General features: G+C 34.1%; 1 protein-coding gene across 1 annotated transcript in view; it reads left to right on the top strand.

Annotated features, from left to right (window-relative positions):
- prom (prominin) overlaps positions 1-23,118 on the top strand; it is a 128,658-nt gene that overhangs the window by 89,326 nt on the left and 16,214 nt on the right. Inside the window, exons 10-13 of the mRNA XM_081742593.1 lie at positions 5,470-5,706; positions 7,918-8,140; positions 11,830-11,994; positions 14,487-14,621. Of these exons, the coding sequence (XP_081598719.1) occupies positions 5,470-5,706; positions 7,918-8,140; positions 11,830-11,994; positions 14,487-14,621 (760 nt within the window). The remainder of the gene's footprint in view (positions 1-5,469; positions 5,707-7,917; positions 8,141-11,829; positions 11,995-14,486; positions 14,622-23,118) is intronic.

Genomic DNA, 23,118 nt, shown 5'->3' with positions numbered 1-23,118 from the left:
AAGGCCTTATACTATATTTCATTAACCATAGTGTATATTGCCTTCTTGAAATGAAAACTGTCCTGTCATAATGTAAAGTTAGATGCGGGTTATATTTTATTATCATTTTATCCTAGGGGTAAGAGTGGTTCTCTAAAGGTTGGGGGACGGTAGATAGCGGCATAACGCTACACCGTTCCCCCTGCCTATCTTTGCCCGTTGTACTTTTTTAGGAACTGGGGGAGGTCATACATATTTTTCGAGATGGGGATACGGCGTCCCCCCGCGTTCCCCCTCACTTTTACCCCCTTGGTTTAACCTTAATAGTGGCTTGTGTTTAAGCTTATTTATGACCACGAATGCATTTCTTAGCGCCATAAAAATTAGCTTTTATTTACTTTCTCGAAAACTACGTATGATGTTTTACGTTCAAACTTGTCAATTTGTTTATCTCGATGAGATCCATCGATTGATATACTCGTATTTCTTATCTTTGGACAATATTCTTTTATTCAAATAAACACTAATACCAATTTAAAATTTGGAAAAAAGGAAGTTCACAATTCCTAACATTATTATTGAGGCATTCAACGTCAAAAAAGAAAAATAGATAAAGACCGACAGCCTATCCAGATCGAATATCAAATAGTAATAAGATCTGTAGGGAGTTTGGGAGACCTACATCACTTTCAAAGAGAAAGACGAAACGTGGAACGTAAATAAGAAGAAAAAAAAGCTATTTTCATACTGCCGACAATCACCTTATGTATTACGATCTGTTCCTTCGTTTCCCTTTAAGAGGAAAACAAAAATACTGAGACAAAGCTACTTAAATCTTCCCTATTGAAATTTTTTCCTGTTTTCGATAGTCGAAGTTCAAAGTAAGAATTTGTTATTAGGAACCACAAAATACAGTGCATGATCGAACGAGAATTTCAATATCCAGAACCAAACACACACACTCTCTCTCTATCTCCGGCACACACACACACACATGTGCTTTTGTAGAAACCCGAACAACCGCTCTATTCATACTACCCTAGAATCTAGAATTTGAGAAAGGCATTTAGTAGATTCCATGTAGTTCTATAGCTCAATAGATTAAATGAGACTACAAAATATATATATCCACCCTTTTCAATATCCATTTTCTCTTTACATAACACATCCAGGAACATTATCGTTTGACCTGTATCATCTAAAGGTACACATAGAAGTCAATATATTATTACAACAATATTGTATAGTATATTTGTTCATTTTGTTAAATACGAACTTTAACAAGTAGCAGTTGCACGTGTACACTACGTGAAGGAGTTTGGTTTGTAAAATGTGATATTTTGTCAATTAATATTGAAACCGGAATTGGTACTAGATTTTTATCACTTCTAATTTTACTAGAAAGATTAGAGTTGACATGGAATATACTTCTGGGACGCTTAATTGATTTTAGAAAACAGCTTCTTTGTGTTATAATTTTTACTCTATAGCAATAAACGTTAAATTCGGAGGTGATTGATTTCTGCCACTTTCGGTCTAAATAGAGAGCAAACAGGGATGGTAGTGCCTATTCCTAAAACGCTAAATCGATTCTATATAAAAAGAAAACGATTTTTACTATCTCTTATCCTTCTTGCTCTACGTAAATCAATTCTGAAACCGGAAGTTGTAGTGGATTTTCATCACTTCCAGTTTAATTAAAAAGTTATCGATGACGATAAAATGTATTCTTGAGACGCTTAATCGATTGCAGGAAAACGTTACTCGCTATCTACTACCATTTTTGCTCTATAGTGATCAACGTTAAAACCGGAAATGGTTGATTTCTATCGCTTCTGGTACATGGATCACCTTCATCAACGGACTCAGTTCCTAAATTTCGACCGTCTACATCTTGGCCAAAATTGATGGTAATCCATCTTGATATTTCTTCTTCTTCTTCTTTCTACCAGACCGACGAATACACGGACAGCGATTGGTTAACCAAACTCCTTAGAAACCAAGAAAAACGCAAAATTATCTCTGAAGTAGCCACACCTTTAGAAAGGTCTACGAAGCAAAGTGATCCATCTCGCTCAGTCATCATATTGTTGTGTGAAATTTTGCAAATCATCTCCAATGAAAAAACCAATACATTGTATACTTAATCATATTGAATACCACCATATAAGACATACCAATACGAAGTTGGATAACTTATTATATTCTTAAAGTAACACCCAAATTACGATAGACTTATTAATATTCTCGCTTCGTAAAACAGAGAACTAATGTTCGATCCAATTCGCCGACTTGTCAGTACGCGTAAGTTCTCTATATATTTTCTTTCTTTAGTCTCATTAAGCGACCGTCAGTCCTGCAGGGTGTTGCATTTACCATATATAGGTTTCTGAACTGATCCACGCAATGTACGTTAGCGATGTTCAATAAACTCATATTAAAAGTATCTAGAACTTTATATAGTATGACATTATGTAAAACAGTAGAAGTGTCTCACTGCTCAATGACCAGACCACACAACGTTAGGTAGAAAGTGAAATTTTGACAGATAACTAGATTTCTTAAGATAGCGTTGGAAAAGAAATGATTTTTAGGAAGGAGATAAAGGGTGTTCTCTTCTTTTTTTTGCAAAAAATAGAGTATCTCGCGGATCCCTGAAGTTATGAAGATAAAACTTTTTCAATTGGCCGTGACTAAGACTTGGTAGGTTAGTTCGAATTTCACACTTCTTTTGAGCACCGAGGTTGATGTGGCGTAAGCTCATAGTTTAAGAAGGAATCAGAAAAAAAGACCGTAATATGTTCAATGATTTCTTAATTGAAATCGAACACGGGACCACTTGTCCCAAAGGCTTGCTCTAGTCACTATATTACGAAGATAAGGTGAACATTTGAACTCCCTAATGGCTAAGCGGTTAGCGTACAGGCTTCTGGCGTAGGACACTCGGGTTCGATTCTTGTGGGAGTTCATGTGGTTCGAATACCATTTAAGCTGTAGATCCTCGCTACTGAAAAGGACGCCAAACTCAAAATGAAACGTTGAAATAAAGGAAGATGAAAAGTTCTTAGTCTGGTAGTGAAACATTTTTTATAAATCAAAAATGTATTTATTTTTCCTTGTAGACACCCTTTAGGTTAAATGCATGTTGCACATTTTTTCAGTGAGTAGATTCTATCCCTCAAGTGTGATTCTGGAGTGTCTGCAAAATACCTATCTACCTGCCATAACCTCTCCATTAGACTCAAAACGTTTTCCAGATACAAATTTCTTTATGGTAATCAGAGGATGTCAAATTTGGTAATCAGGGTAAATGTTCCAACAATTCACACTTCAAATCTCTAGATGTTCCCATTGCCAAGGCAACTTGTCACGTTCAGACGAAAGATGACTTCTTTGTGAATCCAGGTCTCTTCTCGTATTTTTTTCATCCAGTTTGTCCAGAAGTCATCCGTAGAATTCATCAGTTATTATTTTACCCTTTGCAAGGTTATCAATACAAAGAATCCCTTTTACAACTCAGTAAATACTGACCATAACCTTTCCGACAAATGAAATCGGCTTCGCCTGTCCGGTGCATGGCCATAGGCTTCCACCAACGGCTTTGATTGCTGTTTCCTTTCTAGTGTGTAGTGGTGGACTAACATCTCATTCACAGTCACAAATCAGTTGGATTCTCTTTTTAAAAAATCCAAACATTGTTGAGATATTCGTTTTTGCTTTTGTTTTGGTCAGCATTCAACAAATACGGCACTCAATTTGTGCACAAAACTTTCTCATATTTAATTCACGTAAAATGCACCGAATTCTCTTTTTTGATATACCTATGCCATCAGCCATTTCATACACCTTTAATCGCCGATTGTCCAATACCATACTATGCACTTTCTTGATGTTTTCACCTGTGGTTGCAGTTTTAGGACGTCCTTCATGTGAATCATCTTCAAGAACCGTTTCAATTCAGTCGCCATTTTTTTAACTGTTAAAAGTGAAAGAGCACACTCCTTATAAGCCTTCACAATGACTGTATTTCCGTTGGCGATAAACTGTTCAAAATATAAATCCATTTGCACGAAACAAACCTAATACTTCTACCTTCAAAAGTCATATAACCAAACTATTTAGTATTAAAATATTCGGTAGAGTAACTTCACTCCTCACCTCAGTGGCGTATTTAAGGGAGGGAGTGGCTATCGGGTTCAAGCCCCCCCTCCCTCGAAATAAATTTGTTATATGCACAACTTTATTAAAATTTGTCAGCACATAAAAGAAAAAATATAAGTTTATTCACATGTTGTGCATAACCCCTCCCGAAACAAAATCCTAAATACGCCACTGCCTCACCTCATTATACGAATACCAATATAACAAAAGCAAAATTATATTGATATCAATGCCATCTTTGTACAAAACTGAGAACTTTTCACTTTGCCTTTGCAGTGGGAGGGATTGAAGAAACAGTGTTACCAATTCAGGGGAAATGCGCTAAATGTAGGGTACCGGTATTCTACTTGCAAGATGATGATAAATCTAGCAACTGTCTGCTGTGAAAATTTATCCTGTAATGAAACACTACTAGTTCAAAGCATTTTTGATCTGCATTTCTTTCTGGTTTGTTGGTTCTAATCAATGCAAGTGATCAGCGGCGCAAATCTGTCTTCAACATTGAGGGGGGGAAGTAATACTTTTTTTTTTTTTTTTTTTTTTTTTTTTTTGCTAAGTGATGCTGAAAATAATTGTAAAGTTGAAAATCCTGTGGAGAATCAGGGAGCAGAGTTGTCTTCAACATTGGGAGGCGGGAAGATTTGAGGCTTATTCTGAGGAACATCAATTTCATCTCACTTTCCTTTGTGGCAATCGGACACAAATCAACACATTTTTTCCCAAAAGCACATTTCAAATCGGATTATTGGGGGAACAAGCGCCCCAGTTCCAAGATTGGAGGAGACATGTCCCCCTCAACCGCCGGGGGTTGGCGTCAGTGCAAGTGATGACAAGTTAGGTTAGTATACATCATGATCATCTCTTCACAATATCGTTTTGTTTTCTGTTACATTTTGCCGTTCCAGGGAGAACAATTCCAATCTTTAATTACCTTTAGTTTCCAGAGCTTCTATTGAGAGACACATGTAATCCAACACATCCGAATTAATTGTAGAAACCTGAGCTTTAAAGTGAAGTGGGTGTTAGATTTCTTTGTGGATTTCTAATGTTTAAGCATTTTTAAAAGTCGTATAGCGTAACAACTTTATAGTTTTAATTGTGTCGGAAGTATTATAGTTCTAACTGTTAGCAATTTTTCATCCAAAATTTGAGCCATTTTATCTCTCGTTTAGAGATTTTTTTGTCTCGATGTTACAGAAAGATGTTGCTTTACTGAAAACTTTTATTTTATAACAAAACATTTGCAACTTCAATTTTTTAAAACTTATTATCAAAATTCTTCTTATATGACTCTACAATTGAACCTAATTTCCTTTTTCTTCATTGCAGCTCTGTAGTTATTATTTGTCTACTCTCCACTGCGCTGTGGATATTAGCGTTAGCAGGATTGGTCTTAGGAGGACACGGAGAGCTGTTAGTTTGTGGACCTCTTTATGATGATCCAGACTTTACAGCATTATCACAATTGATTGAGGAACCAGGCATGCTATTCGAAACTGGTGGCCTACTTTCAAATATTTTCTTTAAAAATGATAGTATAAATGTTGCTGTAAGTGACTTCCTTCAGTAAGTAATTCTTGTTGTTTGTTTCTAATATTTATGCTAATAATAATTATACTTATTAGTATTTCATTTTTGTTAATTATGGTTGAAATAGTTTTTTTTTTTTTCATGTGCTCAAACAGAATGGAGCCAATTTTGAAACAAAATATAAATGAAATACATTTTGAAGACAATACACAACCGTATAATTGAGAAGCTATAAAGGAAGGATATACCATATTGATTCAAAATTTAATGATTTTTTACCAGAATTATAGTAATAATAATTAAATCGGTTATTACAGAAAGATCTGAGTTCAGTTTGTATAGTTTTGAAATATTAAAGAAAAACTATTTTATACTTTCAATGTTTATATTCGAGACTTACAGTTAATTCCTTTAAAAAGAGTAACTAATACATACTAACACATAGCTTACATTTTCATCATTGAGTAAAATAATTACAACAATGATTACAATTTGTAATTGATGGCTTCGGATCCTTTGTGCAATTAACACAATAACATAAATTTATTATCAATATCTGTTTAAGAGTTATAAAGTCTTGTAATACTAACTCAGTAAACAAAATGAAGAAGAAATCACAATACACTAGTTTTGCTGTTATGAAACCCAAAGAATATAACACAATTGAACGTTTTTTTTCTTAATATCTGTTAATATTCACATATAATTGACAAGTAGCAAATATTATTTTAGAAAAACTGTTTGTAACACTCCACTGAACACTACAGTGACCTCGCTTTATTTCACGATCTTTACTGGAAGATATTATTCCAGCAATCTTCGTTTCTAAAACCTTTCTAAGCCTATAAGTACCTGACTGTTTATTATAAGACATTTTCTTCTCGTTGATATGTACAGACTGTCTCCATAGGATTAGTTTTAATTTTTAGTTCTTCACAGCACCAGCATATGAATCAATTTGTGGCAACGGAAAGCGTAAATCGTAATTTTCTTGCACAATTTTATTGAAATAGCCTTACTCAAATTTTATGCCAATTTTCGGATGTAGGTCATTAAACATGCTTACACATATTTTTCGTTCAATTCAGAACTTCAATTCAATAACTTACAGTTTTTCCCGAATAATGTCTCTTTTTTGCTGAAAAGTATGATTCATGCCCATGAACTATGGTAATATCTAAAGCTGGAAAGGTATTAGCATTTTCATTCGTTTCGAATGGGAATTTTACCCTTTCTATTCGCTTCACCCTTTTATTTGTAATAGCCACTTTTACACTTTTTCGACCGAGTGTCTCCACTGGGAATAGAACCCGGACCGCTCGCACCAAAGCGAGAGCGTTAGTGACTACGCAAATCAGGGCCATTGTACAAATCTTTTCCTTAACATATAAAATTGCGATTATTTTGACAAGTTCCCCATCAGGTCAGTAACGCTTCTCTTTTGAAGCCATATTTGATTCTTCTGCAACTGAATTCTGTGGCGAAACTTTGGAAGCTTCCTCGGAGTTAAAAAGCGTGTATTGATGACGTGACACAGCACTCCCCTCTTATGAGTGTTGATCTACCTAGGTATAGGAATAGAATACTACAGAATTAATTGAAGAACAACGGAATTTGCTAACAAACTGAACATTTAGATGGAAGGAATAATGAGAATACTTTTATTCATGGTCCATGTGTTGGTGTCCTCCATCAGCACATATCAATGAGGATTTTAATACAAATATAGCTGTATGTAGGCAAAAGCAAACTTCAGGATCGGTCAGGAGTAGTTTGACTATTCTGGAAATGTCTAAGGTTCAGCATTTTATTGAGTGACGCACGATATCTTGTTCATAAATATTTTTAAAACTCAAGAATATTACTCTAAAGGATGGAGTCCTTCCATGCGCAGGGCCCTGAGCAGTTTTCCGGTTCGCCTTATATAAAGGCCGCAACTGACTAGTTATAAGTGTGATTGATGTAAAGCCAAAAATTTATTTATATTCCACATATAGATCAGAGTACTTGACTTTGCAAAAAAAGAATGAGTAATTTTGTTTTCTGCAGCAAAACCGTATAATATCAAGTTGACATCTATTTTACTTTCTTACTTTTAAATTGAGTTAGAATGAGACATCAACAAGAATATTTCCAGCAATTTCTGCATATTTGTTACTCTAGTTCTGATTGTTTTGAATACGTATTTTACGTAAACTGTTGAGTTACTTACTAGAATTCTCTTTAATTTTATGCTTCTCGTTTCAGAAAATGTCGCTATAATAAAACGACCTACACAGCCTTCCAGCTCCGATACATTATTGATGTTAATGACATCACAGACTATAAATCTTGGATCAATGTCAATGAACAACTGTCGAGGCTTACTGTTGATCTTAGTGATCTCAACTTGCTTAGACCAGAACTTCAAAGACACTTACATTTGCTGATGGATGGTACGCAGGTTAACCTAACGATTTTCAGATCCCAGGTAAATTATCATACTTAATCCTTTTATATTTATGTAGATGGAAAATGTAGTCCCATGTCCACAACGGTTGTCTACAAGACAAGACGAATAGAGTTTTCTTGATGAGACGAAACTCTTTCAGTAGGAACAGATAAATTTTCAGAGACGGGCTAGCATTTTCACGACCCTTTTTAGGATGAAACAGCAACAATTCTTGTTTTTTAGGCCTAGCAAATGATAACCGACCGTGTGCAAGTAAACAGAGTTCTCACTTCCAAATTGAAAGATGCTGAGTTTCAATAACATGATCAAATATCTTCAATCGTGGGAATGACAGTTGTTAAGAATGTGGATTAAACTGTGCTCATGTTCAATGCAAAAATTATATAAAATTGTGATCAGTTATATACCATAAATATAGAATCCTAACTTTTGATCTACCACTTGCTATCCGTCAATTTTTAAAACTAAGTAATTTATTTTCATTTTTTACAACGAAATAACTACGTATATTAAAGGAGAGGGAATCATGTTTATTTTTATTTATAGTTATTGTTTCGTTGGTCACCCTACTGCGTTCCATTAAATTTTGGCTTTATATTTGTATTTTTATTACGGCAACAAAAGAGCAAAGAATAACGTTGCTGTCAAAAGTATTATATATTACATAGATACATAATTAGAATTCAATGTGCTAGGAACCTGGTAGAGTGACTAACAATTGTTGACATAAGTAAACATGTATATAGTGATGTGAGGTGGAAAATTTTCCGTTCTAAAAAAATATTAGTAATCAAGTAACAATTCCTCAGCAATCATAAAATTGGTTGAATTCATGTATAGAAATGTAAAAAAGTGAAAGATCGTTTAAAAAATCTGAAAATTTTCATGGCTCAGACAATTTTCAGTAGAATGTAGGAACAAGTTAAACAATTTTTCATGAATCGAAATCTTTTCTGTCTTATATTGAAAAATTGAAGAACTTTTTATGAGTTGGAAAATTTTCATAATTTTGAAGCAAAAAGTAAAACGACTTTTTGTGAATCGGAAAGTTTTATTGCTCCGTAGAAACAAATGTATGGAATTTCACTTGTTTCTACATCGTGATGAAACTTTTCCGATCTATGAAAATTCCTTTCACTTGTTTCTACGGAGCAATGGAACTTTCCGATTCACAAAAAGTTGTTTTACTTTTTGCTTCAAAATGATGAAAATTTTCCGACTCATAAAAAGTTCTTCAATTTTTCCATACAAGACACAAAATATTTCGATTTATTTAACATTGTTTCACTTGTCCCTACATAGTACTGAAAATTGTGTGAACCATGAAAATTTTCAGATTCTTTAAACGATCTTTCAATTTTTAACATTTCTATACATAAATTCAATCAATTTTATGAATACTGAGGAACTGTTACTTGATCACTGATATTTGTTAAGAACGGAAAATTTTCCGGAAAAATATAGAAGAAAATTTTCCATCTCACATCACGGCTAAACAACGATATAGGAATACGTGGAGTATGTTTTCATGAATCGGAAAATTTTCCATTTCACCGGAAAATTTTCATCACTGTACAGGACAGACAATTCTTCGATTCATGAAAAAATGTTTTACTTGTTCCTACATAGTACTGAAAATTGTCTGAGCCATGAAAATTTTCAGATTCTTTAAACGATCTTTCACTTTTTAACATTTCTATACATGATTTCAATCAATTTTATGAATACTGAGGAATTGTTACTTGATCACTGATATTTATTAAGAACGGAAAATTTTCCGGAAAAATATAGAAGAAAATTTTCCACCTCACATCACGGCTAAACAACGATGTAGGAATAAGTGGAGTATGTTTTTATGAATCGGAAAATTTTCCGGAAAATTTTCATCACTGTACAGGACAGACAATTCTTCGATTCATGAAAAAATGTATCACTTGTTCCTACATAGTACTGAAAATTGTCTGAGCCATGAAAATTTTCAGATTCTTTAAACGATCTTTCACTTTTTAACATTTCTATACATGATTTCAATCAATTTTATGAATACTGAGGAACTGTTGCTTGATCACTGATATTTGTTAAGAAGGGAAAATTTTCCGGAAAAATATATAAGAAAATTTTTCACTTCACATCACTGGTAAACAACGATGTAGGAATAAGTACAGTATGTTTTTTATGAATCGGAAGATTTTCCGTTTCAAAATTTTCCGGAAAATTTTCATCACTGTACAGGACAGATAATTCTTCGATTCATGAAAAATTGTTTTACTTGTTCTTACATACTACTGAAAATTATCTGAGCCATGAAAATTTTCAGATTCTTTAAACAATCTTTCTTTTTTTAACATTTCCATACATGAATTTAATCAATTTATGAATACTGAGGAATTTTCATTCAAAAATTTTCATCACTGCGTGTATATATTTATGACACGACGATTATGTAAAGTATCTTTTACAAAAATAATTCTTTATATACCTAGGTATATGTGTATAAAGAATTATTTTATTGTAAACAGTACTCCACATATTCGTATAAAAGCATCAACAAATAGCTATGAAATTTTTGTCTCTCAGGTATGTTACTACTTTCTGGACCGGTAAAATATATACAAGCAATTGAATATATTGTTTTGTTGAAATATGTTGTTTTGTTATGTGAGTTCAGCCATTTAGAATTTGATGATTTATAAACACGAAAACACCCTTTTTTCTTACTTCTTATTTCTTCAAACATACCTTACTATGTTCTAAACAACAATAGCTGTGAAAAAAAGATATTCAGAACAGTGAATACTGCAAGTTTAAAAAAAAAAATACTTCTGATATGATTATATTGCAACTTGAAACTTCGTTTTTTTTTTTTGTTGTTTTTTTTCATTACCTATTCTTTCGCCGTAATAAGTTCGTTCAATGTTTCAGTAACATGTATTTTTACGTGTTACTGTGTAGTAACATTGGGTTTTCAAATAATTGTACATAATTTTCACTTGGATTCAACGGAATCAACTCTTTTAACTGCATACACATACTAGTCACGCAATGTGCTAGTATATGAAATGATTATTTCCGAAATTCACGTCACAAGACAACAAAATTTAGATAGTACAATAACGTTTGATACTGCTTACTTTTCTTAATATTACTGACAATTCCATCACTTCTTTTCTATATTAAAGATATACACTTCATTTTAATAATATTGTGGCACTTTTTTGATTTGTTATCAATAAAATTGTAGCAATGGATATTGTTTGTGTTTTATGTTGTTATTTCATGCTGTTTGTTAATTTTTCAATGTCGATGCCAACTTGTCTCAAGCTTGACAGAAGATAACTTTCTCAAACACAACCTCTGAATACCGAATACCGATGATGGTGAAAGAAGCAATATTAATATTTACTCAACCGCTATCGTTTAATATGTACCGCCAAGACTAAGAAATCTCATATTTCAGCGAGAAATGAAGCTCCAAAAATCGAAATTATGAATTAACTATGTTATTGCCTACTTTAACCCATTTGTTATATTATAAATAAACATTTGACACAACTCCCTAAAAATCTCCAGCTAAAAATGATAAATTGTATCCTGAATCTTGGCAAAATGTGTGTAATCCTGCAACTTACATTTATCCTACAGATACTATAAAAACAGAAACCATTAATTTTATCTAACATGTAATCATTCTTTTCTCCTTTTTAAAGCTGAGCAGTCCTGTTGTTGACAAGAACCTGACATTGTTCGCTAATCACATGGGGAATGTGGCCAACCAAATTCATGACATCAACACAGTTGCAAAAATTGATTCACTATCTACTCGGGCAAGAAGACTCATGGCGAACAATATTCAACCTCTGGAAGACTTAAAAGTGAGTTCAAATTTAAATTTCCTATAATCTTTGCATAATAGATGGGATGTCTAAATAACATTGGAGCGTGGTCAATGCATAGCTCCGATTTTAGTTAATTAATCTTCATATGGTGAGCGCAATATACCACGCACGCTTAGAATCCTTTAGAGAACTAATGTTTATCTTCTATTAAACTTATCTGCTATCAGGTAACTCTAGATTTACTTTAATTAGTATTGATATGCTTATGTCTCTTAGCAGTATCCAGAGGAATCGTGTACACATTAATTACAAGTGATTCTTTTATTAAACTGAGATTATCCATATTACATGGAGGAATTTGTTCTTAAACAGTTGTTCTATGATTAATTAAAATATAACTTTTAGCTAAATTGAAACTATATTCAGCTTTAAACCAGTAACACAATATTTATGTGAGGCAGTAGTGACTCCAGAGTTCTACAAAACGGAAGTCACATTGACAAACGGCTTTATACCCTAATCCTGCAAAATCAGTCCCCGTCTTCTGGATCTCGTAGTGATTTCCAGTGTCGTGCCGTGCAAAATCAAGCACCCGGGGCAAGAGTATACGACAACGTTCCTCCCCCTGTACATACGTGTGAGGTCGACATACCAACTGTTAAGCCCCATCATGGTTGGCGCGAAGCGTAAGTAAACTTTCAAAAGTAAACCCTGCTTTTCCTTGATTTTGAGCACTTTTTATTACTTTTTCCTTCCATTTTATATATAACTTTTCTCTTTTCCTCCAGAATTTTGCGTCCTTAGTTCGGCGCCCAGGTTCGTCGCTCTGCTCACACCCCAAAGGCACGGCCCTGCTGATTTCTCATTTGAAAGATATTTAAATTCTTATTTGAGGTACAAATATTACAGAGAAAATACTAGCGAATTTAATATTCCAGTATGTGTGTGCTACGTAATTATTGAAGTTAATTTTAAATACTTTACTCAGCACTTAAGAATTCAAGCTATTCAAGAAGTGTAGAACTAATTGATGTTGCCAACATTGTTCAAACTATTTCTTAAAATTAATTTCTCAATTGATTTTGTAAAAATAATTTGACTACATATCCATTAACATACATAATTATCAATAATGCAATTTGAAATGGATACAAAAACAAAGTAATGATGAAATTTAATTAGCCTCATTTCTTGTATATTTATAATAATTATTAATTTGTAAAATAATGACAGGACAATATTTTCATGATGCGTTGAAATGCAATTAATTCATTCGATTTCGGTCGTTTGTAAAGCAAATGAAAATTCTTTCGACTATTCATTTTCAACACCAAGACGTTGAATCTGAATCACGGCACCTACGGGGACTCGAAGCCTGGTATCCCAAGCGGAAGACGTGCTTGCCACGAGAAAGCTCCAAAACTGTACGTTAAATTCCTCAAGTCTAGTGGGGACCAAATTTATTCAGTCTTCCGTAAATGTTATCCGACTTAAACCTATCCTATAAGAATTGAATTGCTTGCTTTCACAATTACGTTTCAGAAATGAATCAATCTAAACAATAGTTTAAGAGTATGAATTCGTTCTCTTAATGCTTACAAAGAAAAGTTAATATACATCACGTGTTATTAAATTCCAAAATTCTAAAATGCATAAATAACTTATTTTACTTGTCTTCATAATTTATTCGTGAGCATCGTAAAGAAAACATTCCTCTAGATCCTCTTGAAACGAAATGAGCCATTCTTTATCCAGCGACTACCAGGTCTTTCCTCGTACGCCCATTTCAGTGTAAACTATAGCATGCGCAAAACCAGCACAGAGCTAACAAGTTCCACCCTCCCGCCCATTTCCTCTCCTCTCTCACCCATTGGCAGCGAGAATACAGATAAAAAGCATTATCTAGGGCAGACATTTAAAGGATTACTTTCTGAGGTAGGCTAATGCGAGAAAGAGCCAAGCTAAAGCATATGAACAGAGGGTAACATTTAGCATCGTAACTTGCGCTATGTTGCCAAATCTCTCATGAATATCAATCTGGGTTGCAGACTTTATACTAAAATAATTATTTTTTCTTTGATCCTTCCTCATTCCAGGAATAAATGTTCATTATTACTTTTATTAATTTTTATTTTTCTCATTAACTGGGAAGCCACCTGACTTTGTGACTACATTACAGAGCCGCCTCTAACTTGATACAACTCAAATTATTTCTATTTGCATAGACTACTCAGCCAGTTGACGAGATTAAAGAGTATGTACACAATTTGTGTGACACTTTGTGCTCAGTTTATCTTCCCAATAATATTAATTTTAACTTCATTATACAAGACATGCAGATTTAATTTTAATTAGGAAATAAAACATTTAATATAAGCTCATTTGATAAGCTCATATTGCGACTAGTTCTGCGATTTCAGTGTATGTTAGATGGTAACGTACAAATTAATTTAGTCTGCCTTAGAGTTTTGTTTCTTTCCGCTACCTTGTTACCAAAGAATACATAAATATTTATGTCCTTTTTCCAGAAGACAATCGTCTTCCAACTGACGGCTTTGGAGTTACAGCTGCTACCACTGCAAAAGAAAGTGAATCAAACTCTCGCCCACTTAAAAACAATACAGTATTTTGTAAACAACCAAAGGTCAACAATAGCTCAAACGGTAAGTAAAACTATTTCCATCGGAAAAGAGGAGCCGTAGTTTAAATGGTAGTAGGTCTTTATGATCTTAGAAGGCTATGAAATATGGTATTCAGATATATTGTCCTCGAGTTATTGATAGGATGACCATAAAATTTTCAGCTGAAAACGGAACAGGTTCTGGCTTTTTAAAAATCATAAGAAATCAGAAACAAGTCAGTGCGTAAATTAGGCCCTGTTTACCTTAGCAATACCCAGGCCCGTGCTGGCCCACCGGGACGTATCCCGGTGCGCCCTCCGAAACATCACAGTATAAATAAAGGTACAAGATTTAGTAATAAATTCTTACAGTTTTATTGGTAAAGAACCCGTGAAAGGTGCAGTGCGCCCTTTACATTCGGCGCCCTTGTGAGTCCACACCAAAGATGAAAGATTTTATTTACTCTTCTGTATACCACAGTTCTATACAATAAATACATACAGTTACTATTGGTAAAGAATCCGTGAAAGGTACAGTGCGCCTTGTACATAAGGCGCCCTACGAAACATTACATTATAGATAAGTGGTTTTAGTTATCCTGTGTGTCAGCTTTGTCTAATAAATTCGAATAGTGATTGTTATTACCTGACCAGCGAACGAGTGCGGGCGGCCGGTTTTGGAACTAAAATACAAACAACAGTGTTTCTAACCGGATTACTTGTAATTAATCTATCACAGTTGTTTTTGCCCTGTTCATAATACACTTCACGCATATGTTCAAGTTAAGACAAACACAATTTCAAAAGTTATGGAAGTTATTTTTAGAACATTTTAAGGGACTGCAAAAAAAAAGTGCATACACCCTCCATATTAATTTGGCAATAACTTGCGAATAAACTAACCTCTGTGTTGTACAAAGGAACACTGAGAACTTCGTAGCATTAGAGTGTAAGGAATTCCTACTTCATCTGTTAACAAAACCTCGAAGTTCATCTTTGTGAATCAAAGTTATACTTTGGCAACTGCGCTTTCATTGTTTAAAGCAAATTCTATTGTATAGTTTTGAGATAAGGCGTCTTCGAAATTGCTACCAATTTGGACCATGTGATCGATCGATTGACAGTACCTTCAGTAACAAATTTACATTGAGATCATTTTCGGATGTGCTGCAAAAGACTGGTGACAGAGAAACTGATAATCTAACCGCCTCCGAAGGAGATTTGAATCCGCCCCTAATTAAGATGGTAGATAAAGATATAATTCTCTGCTATCTAACCTGTCATTATTTAGCATGGTTTGGTAATTTAAAAATCCAGTATTTCTACCATATTTGGAAAAAATTTATTTAAGAGAAATAAACCCAATGTTACATTGGGGGCGGTAGGGGAGCGATTAAAATTTAAAGTGGGGAGCCTGACAATTGTTTTCTTATAGCTCCAGTGAAATTCAGAAAAAAAAATGAATTTTATATTAAAAAGAAGTACAAAATACATTTTCATGGTAACTCTTACATTCATTATGTTATTATAAAGTTAATGGTACTTTTGAAATTGATTAGAGTGAATAGATATGTATTTAAGTAACAAAACCACTTGCGTAAGTTTTTCAAAATATCAAGTTAGAAGAACGAAGTTTGTCTTCCACTGCCATCTCATTGCTCAAAGATACCGGCGATGAAACAATTGGCCGGAAATCATGCGGCCGCTTCTTACATCAAATCATGAAGAAGAAGATGAGTGCCAATGTTAGGCACGTAAGTTCAGGTGGTTCTTTTTTTGTTTGTTTGTTTGTTTGTTTGTTTTTTTTTTTTGTTTGTTTTTTAGGATCCCCTCTTGGAACTATATGTAGCACATTTTAGTACTTACACTTGAAATAAAAATACAGCTGTTTAAAGACGATTGATTGCCTTTGTCTTTGAATTTCATATATGCATACAGGATTTGTTAAACAAGACTGTACCTCTGATATGTTTGAACTATATGCAACTTATGCTCACGGGCTAAACTCAGTCTTCTGAAATCAATCGACAAATGATTATGTATTACAGACACAAAGACAACACTAGGCTTCCAAGTTTCAAAATTATATTGTGTATGAAAACAGATAATAGAATTAATTCTTTGTCACAAGAGACCTAGGGTCTGAAAGAAATTCAGAGGGAGTTCAAAGGGAATTTCTATACTCATAAATAAAAGTTGTGAATTTATTGTGTATTGAACCAACGATATAGATGCTTACATTACCCACACGCTGATGTTTTATCGATACTTTTATTTCACATTTATGAAAAGGCTGGATTACGATAATAATCCTAAAAGAAAGATGCATTGTAATCAGGTTTTACAAGGCAATCCCGAAAGACAAGCTATCCAATCCCGTAGCCCTTTAAAAAATTAAGGAAAATTTCTTCTTCACTTCCTTTTACCCCAAAGGGTTCACATTCATCGAAAAAATGAAATGAAATTTCTTTAGTTTAACGTCCCATGCTTATGCTCTTTATGCTAGAGGAGACAGATGATTAATGAAAGTGAAAGATTGTAAAATTAATTGTTGGGCTCTCACAGAACCACGTACAACAAAGACACATGCGCTAGCCAATAGACGAACGAAGAGAACTTCCACAGTTCTCGAGTAAACGTATCGGAATTCTTTCTTGGCTACAACTCAAGAAAATAATTTAGTTGTCAATCGATAGACCTACATTAAAACAAATACAAGCATCGCGAGCCAGTATCTAAGCTACCAACCCATAATAAATCTTTTAGTCATTAACATCTTATTACTGAGTTTTACAGGTTTCTACTGTTTTATAATGAAATCAAATAAAACGTAATCAATTTTTTTTATATAATCTGCTTAATACACGGTAGAAACTCACTTGTGTGCTATCTTGTTCTTAAATTGTTAATTTCCATGCAAATGCCATTATCCATAATACATCTGCATTACTGCAGGAATAACCATTACTGCATTCAATAACAACTATATAATTTATAGAGTTCTTTATTAAGCGAAACAGATTAGGCTACTTATAACATGTAAACTGCAACTTTTGAAAATCGTTGGATACTCTGCAGAGTGACGCTCTCCGTTCCCCTGTCCCACCGCGCTTACCTAGAAACTGATGTAAACACAACACTAGCGCCCTCCACGAAAAACCGCACTAATATCCTGGTCAGGTTATAATAAAGAAGCTGTGAAGAATACAAGGCGCCGTTTACATGAGATGCCCTACGAAGTATCACATTTTAAAAAAATCTTCTGTATTTCAGTTTTATATTATAAATTCATACAGTTGCTATTGGCAGAACAGGTAAAGAGTATAATCACTTACAAAAATATTATAAAGTTATGTAGCTATAAAACAAAACAATGTAATATATCAAGAATAGTTCGGATATTCAAACGTACGATGCATTCATGAAATACTACACTGACACTAGTCTCTAATTTACGATTTTTAAGGCATCGAAGCTTTCACTGTCTTAATATGCGTCCATATATCCGAGCATATTGATTGTTCCTGTGTTTTAAATCAGTGTTCGGATAATCAGTATCTATCGTAATTCTAAAATATAGCTATATTAATTTCGTAAAATGTGGTCTTTCTGTCACCACGGCACGGCACGTCCTCAGGTTGTTGATCGAGGAGAATGCCTCTGGGATATAGAGGTTAGCTGCGAATATACTGAGTAAGCAGTCGCGGACAGACAATGGATGATCCTCCAGCTTGGGGATTTGGTGTGGGGCTAACAACTCAACCTGTTAATAATAATAATAATAATAAAGCTTGTTCAGAAATATACGCAGAATCCTCGGATCAGAACTGATAACTTGGCACGAACTCAGCAAAGTAAAATCGACATGAGAATTGGAACATGGCAGATAAGAAGTCTTTATAAAGTAGGCGCGTTAAAATGTGTAACGAATGAGTTTAGAAATAGAAGATGGACCTAGTGAAATATCAGGAAGATAGGTGAGAAGGAAATGGAGGAGTCAAGTCGGGAAATTTTACTTTCTTTTACGGGGAACGAATTAAAAATTACCAACTAGGATCAGAACTTTTCGTCCACAAACGAATACGTAATATCAGCAATTACAAGGGTTGAATTTGTTAATGATAGATTTTCTTTTAATTCTCTTAAGGGTCGGTGGTACAATATTATTGTTTTAAATGTACATACCCTAACAGAAAATAAAGATGACAATAAAAAAGTTTTTTTATGAAAGACTAGAACAGGTATTTGACCATCTCCTGCAATACCATATGGAAATTCTGTTAGGCGGTTTCAATGCGAAGGTAGGACGAGAGAGTATTTTCAAACCGATTATAGGGAATAAATGTCTGCATAAGAAAGGTTGTGACAATGGCGTTAGACTCGTGAACTTTGCAAATCCAGAAACCTTATCGTGATGATTACAAAATTCCCACATCGCGACGTTCATAAATATGCATGGACCTCACCAGACGGGAAAAAACACAATCAAATCGATCACGTTTTAGTAGATAGAAGAAAACAGTCTAGCACAACTGATGTTCGGTCATCCAGAGGAGTTGATTATGATAATAATAAAGAGGCTATCGTTGAATAAAGGAAATATTCAATATCTGAAAACGGAGTGGTTTAATTTAAAGAAAGTAGAGGAGAGTCAGATGAGAGGGGACCAGATTGAAGTGTCGAATAGATTCTCGGTTTTATAAAGTTCGGAGTGCACTAGTGTTCAGGATACTTGGTTGCAATTAGAGATAACATTAAGATTTCAGCAAAAGAAATAATGAGACACGCAGAAATACGTAGGAACAAAGCATGGTTCAACCTGGAATGCACTAAAGTAGCAGAGAAGAGAAAACAGAAGAAACAGCGTTAGTTACAAAATCCGAACGAAATAACTACATAAAATTTCACTATCATCTGGCGGAAAACTTCCAAAACATTTAGAACAAAGACACGCGATTTTTGAAAGCTAAAATTAATTAACTTGAAGATAATAGTAAAAATAAAAATATTCGGGACATGTGTAAATGTATTAACGGACTTAAGAAAGGCTATCAATTTCGTGCTTATATATTAAATGAAGCTAAAGGAACAATTCTCACTAATCAGGATAGCATCTTAAACAGATGGAAAAATTTCTTTGACGATTTGCTTAACACATAGCCAAACCTAATGTGCGTGGAGAAAGTGAAATGCATACAGCATAACCGTATATTCCAGAACCTAACCAGACAGAAATAGAAATCGCTATTAAAAAATTAAAGAAACACACATCTCCGGGTAAAGACGAAATTCTGGTTGACTTAATTTTAGCTGGAGAGGAAAAATTGTAGAGCAAGATACACAAACTCACTCTCCTTGTCTGAAACAAGGAGGAATTACCACAAGAGTGAAAAGAATAAACCATTGTTCCAGTTCAGAAGAAAAGCAACAAAACAGATTTGATAATTATTGAGGCATTCCTCTTCCGTCAACATCCAATAAATCCTCTTAAACATTGTATTAGCAAGATTGACTCCATACGCAGATGAAATTATTGGAGATTATTAGAGCGGATATAGGTAAAATCGATCAACTATCGACCAGATATTTACTAATCAACTAATACTTGAAAAAGAAATGGAAATACAATATTCTGGCACATCAATTATTGACTTTAGACTAGGGAACGAGGGAAACATTGTATATATACAACCTGCTTACAGAATTTGCAATACCGAAAAAGGTAGATTAATTAAGATATGTTTAAATGAATCCCAAAGTAAGGTTCGAAGAGAGAAATTCTTGTTCACGAGCTTTCACGTTAAGAATGGCCTGAAAGAAGGAGATGCATTGTCGCCATTATAACTTAACTTTGCTCTGGAGAACACTATAAGGAAAATCAGACAGGAATTAGGTCCTAGAGCTGAATTGTGCTTACCAGGTTATGGCGTATGCTGATGATGTAAATTTAATAGGGGATGATAGAACAATAGAAAGGAATGCAGCAATCTTACTTAACGCTTGCAGAAATATGGGCTTAAAAGTAAATGCAGAGAAAACTAAATAAATGGAAGTTTGTCGGGATTGTAATACTGCCTTTTATGGATGCGTTAAAATACCAAATAATAGTTTCTTTCGACAAAGTGGATACGTTCAAATATATTGAATCATTATTAAAAGACCAAAACCATAGTCATTAAAAAAATTAATGTCAACTGAAAGCAGGGATTTCGTGTTATTATTCATTTTTTTTCGCGAATTCTGTTGAGGAATTTGTAGCTTAAAATATAAAACGATAAGCATGCCTGTTGTGTTGTATGGTTGCGAAACATGGTCACTGAATCTGAGGGAAAATCGCAGACTGAAAGTATTTGAAAACAAGATTCTTAAACCAATACTCGAACTCCAACAGGAACGGGAATGGGGAATGGCGGAAATTTCATAACGAGGAACTGCATAATTTTATACCGTTTACTAAAACATTGTTAGGGTCATAAAGTCTAGGAGGCTCAAATGGGCATGTTATGTAGCCAGAATGGAAGAAATTAGAAACGCTTTCAAAGTTCTAACTGGAAATCCAAATAGGAAAACAAAAATTAGGAAGACCGAGGCGCAGATGGGAGGACAATATTAAAATGGTTCTCGCAGAGATTGAAATATAAAGTAGAAACTGGGTCCAGTAGGCTAAGGACAGAAATCAATGGAGAGCTTTTGTAAACGCGGCACTGAACCTCCCGTGTCCATAGGCCATACAGCTATATTAAATTGTTGAGACATTTAGTTTCTTTTTTTATTTTACAGAAATGTTATTAGAGGAACTAAAAAGTTATTTCTCTAGTAAAGAGGATTTCGATTCAAGGTTTCCACAAATTAGCTATTTACGTTAATACTAAAACAAATTTGGTGGTGGTTTTGATATAGAAAGACATCCATACTTTCTTTCAACATATATATATATATATATATATATATATATATATATATATATATATATATATATATATATATATATATATATATATATATATATATATATACATATTACCGTATGTATCGGCGCCCTTTCAGTAGACTTGTCCACCGCCCTCATTAGTATCCCAGCACGGCCCTGGCAATACCTAATACGTTTATATTGTAATATAACATTATATAGGGTGTCTTAAAACAACACCGACAACATTTGGAACGTGATAGCTGACAACAAGATAAGACAGGAAGTATAGACCAACCTGAGTGTACAAATGCTTCCTTTCGGAGTTATAGACTGCCGAAAACATGAAAAAATGAACTTTAAAGGTCCATAGCTAATAAACTATGGGACCTACCGTAGTCGGGTCAAGACTTCAGTTAGGAATTAATATGTGCCCTATCCAAAAATGCATATTTCAGAATCCCGTGGTACTTCCAGAACAAGTAGTTAGTGGGTACTTCAAATTATATGCCCGTAGCCAAACTCACTCTATAAAAAATGTTGCGTGAGTATCTTAGGATTCTGAAACATTAATTTTTGTATAGGACACATATTAGTTCCTAAGTAAAGTCTTGACCCGACTATGGTAGATCCCTTAGTTTATTAGCTATGGACCTTTAAAGTTTATTTTTTCATGTTTTCGGCAGCCTATAACTCCGAAAGGAAGCATTTATGCACCCAGGTTGGTCCATACTTGTTGTCTTATCTTGGTGTCAGGAATCACCTCCCAAACGTTGTCGGTGTTGTTTTGAAACACTCTAAGCTATAAAATATAAACAGCATTTAACTTACAATATAGTAAGACATGATGCTGCCTACATTTGCTCCTTTGCTCTAACTCTAATTCTTGATATTACATTGGGTGAGAAGTTGACTCTCGAACTGAAGAATGCCAGAATGATTATAGAATGGCCAGAAGTGAAAAGAATGTGGCTAGGATTGCTAGTAGTGCTGAATTAGCAATCCTGGACTTTTAGGCTTACCTTTGTTCTATCAGCGCTCTGATATCAGAGATTACCTCTCTCTCTCTCTCTCTCTTACAGAGCATGGTCAAATAATTCGATACTCATGAAAAGAGGAAAGACACGTTGAAGTTTATTCAACAAACGAGCAACTGGTAAAACCTCTGCTGCCTTTCGAAGCAGTACTGAAAACGAGACAAATACTACTTTTTTCCATCTCCTAACGGAACGGCCGGGACACACCCCTAAAACGGGACTGTCCGGTCAAAACGGGACGTATGGTCACCCTACTTATTGATAATCGGAGTTGCGGTTTGGAATTAGTTGAAAGCAATAATAATGAATCTAATAGTCTACCCACCACAATATTTAATACGTATACTAAGCTTCTGTAGATCTTTTACTATGCCAAATTGTTCTAGATCGGACTAATTTTATCGATTGTGTATAAATAGCAATTAGTTATTATTTTAAACGTATTTATTTAATTATATTGTAAGAAGTTTGACTTTGTCCAAACGCCCTACTTTGGTAGTTAATAACTCGCGAGTCAAAGGGCTGCATATCGTAGTTTCTTATGTATACCAAGTTCGTTAAAATCCACCACCATGACAAATTAAGTCAAGATC

The sequence above is a fragment of the Thermobia domestica genome, chromosome 1, assembly GCF_964235325.1.
Source record: "Thermobia domestica chromosome 1, izTheDome1.hap1.1, whole genome shotgun sequence".
Lineage (NCBI taxonomy): Eukaryota > Metazoa > Arthropoda > Insecta > Zygentoma > Lepismatidae > Thermobia > Thermobia domestica.
This window is presented reverse-complemented; position numbering and strand designations above follow the sequence as displayed.